The following is a 10,899-nucleotide window of genomic DNA, read 5'->3' as shown; positions in this document are numbered from 1 at the left end:
CCCGCCCCGCCCCGTTAAAACCCGCCCCGGTGCGGAACGGATAAGGGCGGGGTGGGTACCCGCGGGTTCGGGTAGTGTTACCACCCCTACAAAAAAGCATTTCGCCTAATAAGCCGTCGAGATAAATGAAAAAGCATTACAAATACAAGAACCAATCAAAGCCGTTGCAGAGACACTAACAACAACAAATTAAGGCAATGCCATCGACAATGAATTATATGTCAATTCCAGCAGCAGCAGCATCAGCATGTGATGTTTAACACTTTCAATCTTTGATATCCACCAATGGATTCACATAAACTCCTCATCATTCCCTCACCTAAATGCCCTTAAAATTGTCATTCAGCAACCATCATCAGAACCATATTTTTTAACTTCATTCATATTCTGATTGAAAATATCATATGTAATTTTTTTTAATATGTAACATTTAAATGTTATTAAGATATATATATAATTAAACCGTACCAAATCATACATAATTCTTTAACTATAATTTTTTCACAAAAGAGTAGAGGTGGCAACGGGACGGGTAGGGGTGGGTTTTTGCGCTACCCGACCCTGCCCTGCCAAACAAAAACTCGCATCGAACCCACCCCACCTCTACCCGCGGGTAGTAAAATGTTAAACCCTAACCTGCTCCTGCGGGTACCCGCCCCGCTCCTATCCGCCCCTATAATTATTAAATCTAATAAATAAAATAAAATTTTAAAAATTACATAACAATTATTTACATACATAATATAAACTAAAATAAAAATTTAAATATGATATAATATTATTAATCATTTTACTAATTATTTTATATATATTACATATATTAATATTAAAAATATATATTATATACCGGGGTGAGTTTAACATCGTCACGGCCCGTCCCGTTAAAACTCGCCCCGGTGTGGGGCGAGTAATTACCCGATCCGAAACGGGTAGGAGCAGAGTGAGTACCACGGGTTCGGGTAGTGTTACGGCTCCTACCGTCATAAAATAAATTTAAAAAGAAAAGTATAGGATAATTAAAAAAAACTAGATAGCCATGGTAATTGGTAACAGAGACTAAAAAATCAGCCGATAACACAAGTGTGAAATTAATTCAATAATAGTGAGATAACCAAAATCAAGGTGATAGTGAGTTCATGGCATTTCCCAAATCCTCCAACCCAATAGATATAAAATTTACCAAGTTCTGTACAAATTTTGACAACAGAAAAATTATTAATTTGAGTTGATTTATTCCTCCTTAGTGTCTTTTCAATAAGCCTCTAGCAATCATTTCATGAAGATGTTTCAGCGCTTGATCATTTTCACCTTTTTCCAACAGAGCACGAATAGTTATTTCGTAAGTTACAGCATCCGGAGAGCAACCATTGTCTTCCATTTCCAACTTTAAGGCCAATGCTTCATCAAGTAGGCTCTCTTTGCAGAGCCCCTTTATCATAACATTGTATATCCTTGTGTTTAGGTGATAGCCTTTAATGGAAAGCTCTTGAAAAATCTCTTTTGCATTTTTAAGTCTTCCACTTTTGCACAGGCCATCTATAAGTATGGTGTATGTATATATATCTGGATCAATGCCACACTCTTTCATTTGATTGAATAACATAAGTGCCTTGTCATGTTGTTTGATATTGAACAAAGCATCCAGCAAAGAACTGTAAGTGACTATATCAGCAGGTTGACCTCGATCATGCATCTTTTCAAGAAGCTCCAAGGCACAAAGGATTCTCCTTGATTTTCCTAAGCCATCAACTAGAGTATTGTAAGTTACCGTGTTAGGAACCAAGTTCTTGCGACGCATCTCTTCGAAGAGATTCAAGGCGTCATCGATCATTTTACTTTTGCAAAAGCCATTAATCATGATATTGTAACTCAGAACATTAGGAAACACTTTATTCTCGGCCATAGTGTTGAATAAATATTTTGCCTTATTTACCTGATTAACCAAACAATATCCATCCATTAAGCTGCTATAAGTAACCACATCTGGTTTCACACCATGTTTTGCCATTACAGCCAATACACTCTTAGCATCTTTGATCTTTCCTTCCTTGCATAGCCCATCGATCAAAATACTATAGGTATGAACATTTGGAGTAATGTTTCTAAGCACCATATCACTTAACAAATCAATGGCTTTCTTATATTGACCCTCAAGACACAATCCAAAAATGAGAGAACTGTATGTGATAACATTGGGAGAAATTCCCTTAGCAAGCATTTCAGAGAATAAATGAAAAGCCTGACTTACAAGTGTATCCTTGCAGAGGCTATCAATAATTGCGCTGTACATGAAGACATTAGGAGCAATGCCATAACGTGGGATGTTTCTCAACACTTGAATAGCAGCTGATGTCTGTCCGGTCTTACAGAGCCCATTAATCAACGTCCCATAAGTGACTTGATTAAAGTGAAATCCATGAGCCAGCACTCTGTCATGAAAGCGCACTGCTTTTTCAACACTACCAGAGAGACAGAGACCTTTCAGGATTGTTGTCAATGTTACCGTATTAGGTTGATAATCCATTCTGAAAATCTTGGCCAATACAGAGAAAGCAAGCGTCACACGACCCATGCCGCAACAACAATTAATTACGATGCTCAAAGTAAATAAGTAGGGAGCGATTCCTCTGGCTTGCAATTGCTGAAAAAGGGAAATGGCGGTGGGGAAATGGTTGGTCTTGGCAAGAGATCCCAAAATCTTGGTGAATTGGATGATGGATGGAGGGCGACGCATAGAGAGCATGCGAGTGAAGGAATCAACAGCTTCATCAAGTGATTGGGGATGAGAGTGAGAGTGTAGGGATGAAGTTGAAGGGAAGCAAAGAGGGAGAACGGATCGGGGAACAGAATTTGGGATTTGAAGAAGAGCATACCTTAACATGATTCGTGAGAATGAGAAGAATGACAACATTCTTGCAACCACCAACAGAGTGAGGTAGAATCAAGCTTGTTCGAGGTTATTTACTTATTTGTTTAAGGTTTAATTACTCTGTTGTTCTTATAGTTTCGCAAAATTTTTAATTTGCTCCTTATATAAGATATTATAATTATTTTTTATAAAAAATAATATTAATTTAGACTAGTTCAAAATTTGATTCATCATTTTTTCGCTCAAATCAATTTGTCTAGTCTAATTTTGACAAAAATAACACGATTTAATCGATTATACATGTTAAATTTTAATTATTAAAAAATATATTTAAAAAAGATATTTTAGTTGTTTTTATCTGAGTGACTCCATTATGGGTACCATAGAATTCATCTTAAGATAAACTTAGAATTAAGAATTTGATGTTTGAAAATGTGAATGTACAAGAGAGAATTTCCTCTCTAGCATTGAAGGATTTTGATTGTTCATGCTTTTATTAACTGGTAAGTCTAGGCTAAAGTTTTAGTCTTTAAAATTGCAGAGAGGTGCAGTTTCATCCAGAGAGCATTGTGTAACAACTGAAGAAATGGAATTGAGGAAAATGAGGCTGGTAGTTCACAAAAATATTTAATTAGAAACGAATGTTTATCCATTGTAACACTTGTATTTTGCGGGCTAAAGAAAAACATTTTTAGCAAAACCATTAAAGAACAGTTTATTCTATTTAGACCATAGCTTAGGATTTTATTAATTAAATAGCAGAAAACTCAAGATGATGTGAAATTAATCCTAGTGAATACCCCCAAATAATTTAGAATTAAAAGCCTATATTGATATTGAACAATCATGAGAGCCGTTAGATGATTTGACTAATTTGACTAAATTTTCATCTAACTACTGTCAGCTATCAACTTCACGTGAAGTCGACTGCATCTAAGTTTTCACTATGAATTATATGTCAATTCCAGCAGCAGCAGCATCAGCATGTGATGTTTAACACACTTTCAATCTTTGATATCCACCAATGGATTCACATAAACTCCTCATCATTCCCTCACCTAAATGCACTTAAAATTGTCATTCAGCAACTATCATCATATTTATTAATCCAACTTTAAGTACAAAAATAAATGCCACTGATGGATGAATTAACAATCTCAGCAATAAAGGGTACAAAGATATAAATGGAACAAAACTAAAAGTGCAAAGCTTGATCTTACACAAACAGCTGCACAACACCTGCCTCGAACTACCTTAACACCGCTCAAATGCATATGTGCAAGCCAGGGAAATGAACTTGTGAACGTCAAGCCATTTCAAATTTTCAATCCAATATGAACAATAATATCCACATTTTGTGTAGTCTAACCCAGTAATATTCAGTATTTACCTACTACACTTGCATGCTTTCTTATATAGTTATACATAAAGACTAAGAATCTATTCCTCAAACACAATGAATTTATAATTTTATATACTGATCATCACCATTTAGTTATAGTCACCATGAAATCAAATATGTTGAAAATAAAGGGTTTCAAATCATTATTTAAATCTACATAGCTAAAATTAAGCAAAGGGTATCAAATTATGGTATGCAAAGCCATGCTAGCAGAATGAAGCAGAAAGGAAAAAGGAAGATACCGTAGATGCAGTTGCCGGATTAAAGTAACTAGAGCTACAGCCACCAACTGCCACTTTAGGGAAATCATTGGTATCACATATGCATGTCCATAATGATTCGCTACTATCTTCAGCATCTGCATAGTAGGTAAAGCATATATCATAAACGTTGAACACATAAAAAGCATTGCATGCTTACTAGTCACAATTACAAACTTCCGGAAAGAAGAAAATCTACATTTCCACTTGTTTAGGCAAGTCTCGTTAGGTTCGTCTGCTAACAACAAGAAGAAGAAGCAATAACTAAGTAGAAAACCTATGTAAACTAATAAATCACTAAAACAATGCACTTTTTACTTCTTACTATATCAAAGACAAGTGCCTAAATATCATTAATTACAAGGTATCCTTCACTAATCGGTTTACATGTTATGATTACTAAACTAAACCAAATGTATTGTGGATGGTGCCACTAACCAAAAAATGAGTGCTGAATCCAGAGCAACCTAATAGCAAGAACAGCAGCAACTTTGAGCTGAGACTTCATCAATTCCAACCCATACACTACAAGGAAAGTCCAAGAGTGTTTTAGCAAATCAGACTTCATAATCTAACAGGAAACTTCGAAATACTAGAGAGAAAAAGCACTAAATTCATAAACATGTGTATCAGGTTCTTGTCTCTAATTCTGCATTTTATCTATAAATGATAAGATGCAGTTATCAGGTCCAAATAAATATAGAATAACCAGAATGTGAAAAAGTTAGATGGAGCTTCATATGAAGCGGACACATACTTTAAATATTAAAAAGCAAACTGTTTCATATATGCCAATCAACAGTGGTTCAATCAAAGCTTGATTTTCATTACCCACGGATATTTGGACCGTAGATTAAGAAAAATTCATTTACTTTATATGACAAGAAAATCAATATCTTGTTTTGTCAAAGTTAATCGCATTTGTATAGCCTTACACGCAACTGCATGAACACAGAAAATGCGAAGATGTTTGCGAAGTAACATTGGAAACTTGATCCAAAATACATTAGATGGCTACATCACCAAGTATGTTGCTGCATGGGAAAATGAAAAGATTTGAAAGACAATAACAAGACTGCAGGGAAGCTTAACAAGTGAGTCCCTTTGAATGATGAAATCAGTATCAGTGCACAAATATAATAGAAAAGGATATAACAATAGATCTGCACAAGACACATGACAACCATCTAGACACCGAAAATGCCACAGAAAATATTTAAGTGTGGCTAAAGCAGAACAAAGAATCGTCATCATATAAAGAAATAAACGCATCAATATGAAACGGATAGATGATCAAGTAGAAGGTAACAAAACACAAGTTAAAAAAAGGACCTTCTAACACCGGGTAATAACCACATTTTGTGATGTCTAACAAGAAGGATCTCATCTACTTTTATCCTTGCAATAGGCCTCTAGATATCATTTCACGAAGAAGTTTCTCCGCTTTATCATTTTCACCGTTTTCAAACAGAGTACGAATGGTTATTTCATAAGTCACCGCATCCTGTAAGCAACCATTGTCTTCCATTTTTGACAAGAGTGACAATGCTTCATGAAGCAAGCCCTCTTTGCAAAACCCATTGATCATAATAGTGTATGTCCTCACGTTTGGACGATAGCCTTTAATAGAAAGATCTTGAAAAATCTCTTTTGCATTTTCGAATCTTCCACTTTTGCACAGGCCATCTATAAGTATGTTGTATGTACGTATATTTGGATCAATGCCACACTCTTTTATTTGATTGAATAACATAAGTGCCTTGTCAAGTTGTTGGTTTTTGAACATCCCATCCAACAAGGAACTGTAAGTGACTACATCAGCAGGTTGACCTCTATCATGCATCTCGACAAGAAGCTCCAAAGCACAAGAGATTCTCTTTGATTTGCTCAAGCCATCAATAAGAGTGTTGTAAGTTACCGTGTTTGGAACCAAGTACTTACGACGCATTTCTTCAAAGAGATTCAAGGCTTCATCGACCATTTTACTTTTGCACAAGCCATTAATCATGATACTGTAACTTTGAACATCGAGTGACACTCTACTTTGGGCCATTGTGTTGAATACAAATTTTACCTTATTTACCTCATTAACCAAGCAATACCCATCCATTAAACAATTATAAGTAACCACATCTGGTTTCACACCATCTTTAATCATCATAGCCAGCACATTCTTAGCATCTTTAACCTTTCCTTCCTTGCATAGCCCATCGATCAAAGTAGTATAGGTACGAACATCTGGAGTAATGTTTGTCAGCATCATATGATTTAGTAAATCAATGGCTTCCTTAAGTTGGCCCGCAAGGCACAATCCATAAGTTAGAGTGTTGTACGTGATAACATCGGGAGAGATTCCCTTAGCAAGCATTTCAGAGTATAAATGGAAAGCATCACTTACAAACGTATCCTTGCACAAGCTATCAATAATTGCGCTGTACATGACGACATCAGGAGCAATGCCATACTGTGGGATCTTTCTCAACACTTGAATAGCAGCTGATGTGTGTCCGGACTTACAGAGGCCATTGATCAAGGTCCCATAAGTGACTTGATTAAACTGAAATCCATGAGGCAGCAGTCTGTCATGAAAGCGCACTGCTTTTTCAACACTACCAGAGAGACAGAGACCTTTCAGGATTGTTGTCAATGTTACCGTATTAGGTTGATAACCCATTCTGAAAATCTTGGCCAATACAGAGAAAGCAAGCTTCATACGACCCATGCCGCAACAACAATTAATTACGATGCTCAAAGTAACTATGCTGGGCGCGATTCCCCTGACTTGCAATTGCTGAAAAAGGGAAACGGCGGCGTGGAAATGCTTCGTCTTGGAAAGGGATCCCAAAATCTTGTTAAATTGGATGATGGGAGGAGTACGACGCATAGAGAGCATGCGAGTAAAGGAATCAACAGCTTCATCAAGTAATTGGGACTGAGAGTGAGAGTGTAGGGATGAAGTGGAAGGGAAGCAAAGACGGAGAGCGGAGTGGGGAACACAATAAGGAGAGAGATTTGGGATTTGAAGAGCACACCTTAACATGATTCGTGAGAATGACATTATAGCAATCAAAGAGGAGTATGGTGGTAAAAATGGAATGCGTTGAGTTGAAGAGTGCTTCCACCTGAGAGAGTGAGCGTAGTATCAATCTTGTTCGAGGTTATTTGTTTAATTGTTTCCACTTTCCACTCTTATTTGGGGGGAAGGATTGAAAATATAAAATGTTTTGCGCAATGATATTATTATATTTACTTTTTAGATAATTATTTATGTAATTATTTTTAGATTCGAACTCTTTGCAATAGGGAGAGGGATAGTTTTAGCTTAGGAGTGTGGCTTAAAAAAGATTGTATGCGAAAAAGATTCAAGGAAGCATTTATTAGTGTTCAGAGTGAGCATGTTTTCTGGTGGTGCATATTCATGAAATACTTGGCAGGAAGTGGGAGGTTCATTTTAGCCTAGTACTTCGAGAGGGAAGTAGAATGGCCGATCTGACAACAAAGCTCGGAGTTTGGAGTCAAAACAAGTACGTTGAGTGGTTTGATTCTCTTGGTAACATTGTTGAACCTCTTATTCAACATTGAGATGTTGTTTGAGTTATAGAGGCCTTCTCAGAGTCTTTCTTTTGATTTTTTAGTTTTTTTTTATTTTTGTCAGATACCAAAAAAAATCTGAAAATAAATTTATTTTATTAATGTATGTGTAAAATTTTATACTATTAAGACATCAAAATTAATGATGTATTTAGTTTGCGTTTTATTTTTGTTTTCATTTTCAATATTTTTTACTTTTTGGATTTTGTGAAAAAAAAAGTGAAAATAAAAGATAAAAATAGAAAATAAAATTTTATTGTTTTTACTATTTTCACTTTTTTTCCATAAAATCCAAAATACAGATAACATTAAAAATAAAAACAGATAATAAAAACGCAAACTAAAAGCAAACTTAAATTTTTCAAAGTTGCCAAATCATTAGTCTTCTATTATGAATTATGTTATTTTAGGCCATGGATTTTAGTAATAAGTTTTCAAATTAAACCCCCTGTTTTTCATTTTTCATAAGATTGTAATTTTATATTGAGTAAAATCTCATCTCAATTCACTCCGTCCAACATTATATTCTCTCTATTAACGACTCCGTCCAGAACTAACATATTTTATCTACATATCACATTAGTTGATGACGTGTCAAAGAAACCATTTTAAAAAATAAAATGCCTCATGGCGTCTTAACAATACGCTGCAGCAGTAAACTAGGACAATATATCAATTAAGGCAATGCATCGACTATCAATTATATGTCAATTCCAGCACCAGCATGTGATGTCCACCAATGGATTCACATAACTCCTCATCATTCCTTCACCTAAATGCACTTAAAATTGTCATTCAGCAACTATCATCATATTTATTAATCAATCTTTAAGTACAAAAATAAATGCCACTGATGGATAAATTAACAATCTCAGCAAAAACGGGTAAAAAGATAAAAATTGAACAAAATGACAATGAAAAGTACAAAGCTTGATCTTACACAAACAGCTGTACAACACCTGCCTCGAACTACCTTAACACCGCTCAAATGCATATGTGCATGCCAGGAAAATGAACTTGTGAATGTCAAGCCATTTCAAATTTTCAATCCAATATGAACAATAATATCCACATTTTGTGTAGTCTAACCCAGTAATATTCAGTATTTACCTACTAAACTTACATGCTTTCTAATACATAAAAACTAAGAATTTATTGTTTCTCAAACACAAAATGAATTTATAACTAAATGATGTGGATAGGTAGTTGATCAATTGATTTCATGGTGACTATAACTAAATGATGATGAAAAGTATATAAATTCATTTTGTGTTTGAGAAACAATAGATTCTTAGTTTGGTACATATTTGTATGTATGTAAGTGTAGTAGGCAGATACTGAATTTGGAAATTTGAACTGCCTTGATATTCACAAGTTTGTTTCCCTGTGTCTGCATCAATTTATAATTTTTCTCTTCAAGTTGTGTTGCTTTTAGTTGTGCTTCTTCTGCTACTTTAATTCTAGCTTGATTCTCATTTTCAATTTCTGAGCACTTTTCTTCAAACTCTACTCTTGGTGAATTGGATGATGGATGGATAGCTTCATCAAGTGATTGGGACTGCGAGTGAGAGTGTAGGGATGAAGTTGAAAGGAAGCAAAGACGGAAAGCAGAATGGGGAACAGAATTTGGGATTTGAAGAGCATACCTTAATTTGATTGGTGAGGATGAGAACAACGACAACATTCTTTTCTTGCAATCAATGGAGTATCATAAAAGGGAATGCTTTGAATTGAAGAGTGCTTCCACCTGAGAGAGTGAGAGTAGTATCAAGCTTATTCGATTTCTTTAATTGTTGATTTGTTTCTACTTGAAAAATTTGCCAAAACTAAAGATTTAGTAATCTTTCTAATATCTTATTTTCGGCCACGAATGTTAGTAAGAATATTTCAAATTGAAGCCTCTGTTTTCAGTTCTTTATATACTTTAATTTTTTTTTTTTTATAGAAAAACTAGTTATTTTCTATTCTACGTTAAAGAAAACCCGTGAGCATTAACCTGTGCAAATGTTTCTTGCTACTCTTTGGGGTGCTTGGAGATTGTGCAAGAGGCTGGTGGTTGATCAAAATCCTTTGGCTTTGAAGTTTGAATCGCGGTTCCTTTATATGCATGCTTTCAGACAGGTCCGTTTGACTGCTATTGACCATCTCCTTCTACTTGGCAGGATGGCTGCCCTTTGTGGACGAAATTAAGCAGGTGGTCACCCTGGCTGATGTGCTACCCTTCTTAGCTGGGGCTTGAGGAGAGCAATTGTTCTGCCAATTCTTTCCTTTGTTCCATATATGCCAATCAATAGTAGTTCAATCAAGCTTGGTTTTGTTACCCACTGATATTTGCACCTTGAATTAAAAGCAAAATTTATTTACTCTATATAACAAGAAAATCAGTTACCTTTTTTGTCATGTTAATTGCTTTGGTACAATATGCCTCAGGTATAACTGCATGAACACAGATAAATGAGAAGATGTTTGCAAAATAACATTTGAGATTTCATCTAAGGCTACATCAGCCAGTATGCTGCTACATGGGAGTTTACTTTAAATATGGGAGAAATGAAGAGAATGAAAGACAATAAGAGTGCAGGGAAGCTTCACAACTAACACGTGATTCCCTTTGAATGATGAAATCAGAACCATTTCAGCTTAGGGATAAATTAACATCTATGCACATATATAATTACAAGAAAAAAAAAGAAGAAGAAGGAAATAATGATAGATCCGACAAGCCACATATAACAGCGACAAAGAAAACACTTAGGTGTGCCTAAAGCAGAATAAAG

The 10,899-nt window shown here is 35.2% G+C and overlaps 3 protein-coding genes across 7 annotated transcripts in view; all 3 read right to left on the bottom strand.

Moving 5' to 3' along the window:
• Positions 1 to 7,801, bottom strand: part of LOC107490647 (putative pentatricopeptide repeat-containing protein At1g12700, mitochondrial) — a 91,869-nt gene extending 84,068 nt beyond the window's left edge. The window contains exons 1-4 of one of the 4 annotated variants that reach the window (XM_052262492.1): positions 7,564 to 7,801; positions 5,864 to 7,444; positions 4,970 to 5,056; positions 4,567 to 4,629 (exon numbers count right to left, since the gene is read on the bottom strand). In XM_052262492.1, the coding sequence (XP_052118452.1) occupies positions 5,925 to 7,424 (1,500 nt within the window). In that variant the 5' untranslated portion in view covers positions 7,425 to 7,444; positions 7,564 to 7,801 and the 3' untranslated portion in view covers positions 4,567 to 4,629; positions 4,970 to 5,056; positions 5,864 to 5,924. Of the gene's footprint in view, positions 1 to 4,566; positions 4,630 to 4,969; positions 5,057 to 5,863 lie in introns of those variants that run through there. The other 3 variants (XM_052262489.1, XM_052262490.1, XM_052262491.1) reach the window with 3 other exon arrangements.
• Positions 1 to 10,899, bottom strand: part of LOC107490644 (pentatricopeptide repeat-containing protein At1g63130, mitochondrial) — a 114,170-nt gene that overhangs the window by 96,757 nt on the left and 6,514 nt on the right. Inside the window, exon 1 of one of the 2 annotated variants that reach the window (XM_052262482.1) lies at positions 2,874 to 2,993. The exons of the other annotated variant lie outside the window; for it this stretch is intronic. The gene's annotated coding sequence lies outside the window, so the exon portion shown is untranslated. Of the gene's footprint in view, positions 1 to 2,873; positions 2,994 to 10,899 lie in introns of those variants that run through there. 2 annotated transcript variants of the gene reach the window in all.
• LOC110281324 (pentatricopeptide repeat-containing protein At1g62930, chloroplastic-like) overlaps positions 1,145 to 10,899 on the bottom strand; it is a 32,692-nt gene continuing 22,937 nt past the window's right edge. Inside the window, exon 2 of the mRNA XM_021143175.2 lies at positions 1,145 to 2,257. Within this exon, the coding sequence (XP_020998834.2) occupies positions 1,241 to 2,257 (1,017 nt within the window). The 3' untranslated portion in view covers positions 1,145 to 1,240. The remainder of the gene's footprint in view (positions 2,258 to 10,899) is intronic.

The sequence above is a fragment of the Arachis duranensis genome, chromosome 5, assembly GCF_000817695.3.
Source record: "Arachis duranensis cultivar V14167 chromosome 5, aradu.V14167.gnm2.J7QH, whole genome shotgun sequence".
NCBI lineage: Eukaryota > Viridiplantae > Streptophyta > Magnoliopsida > Fabales > Fabaceae > Arachis > Arachis duranensis.
The sequence above is the reverse complement of the archived record's forward strand: the minus strand, read 5'-3'. Positions and strand labels throughout refer to the sequence as shown.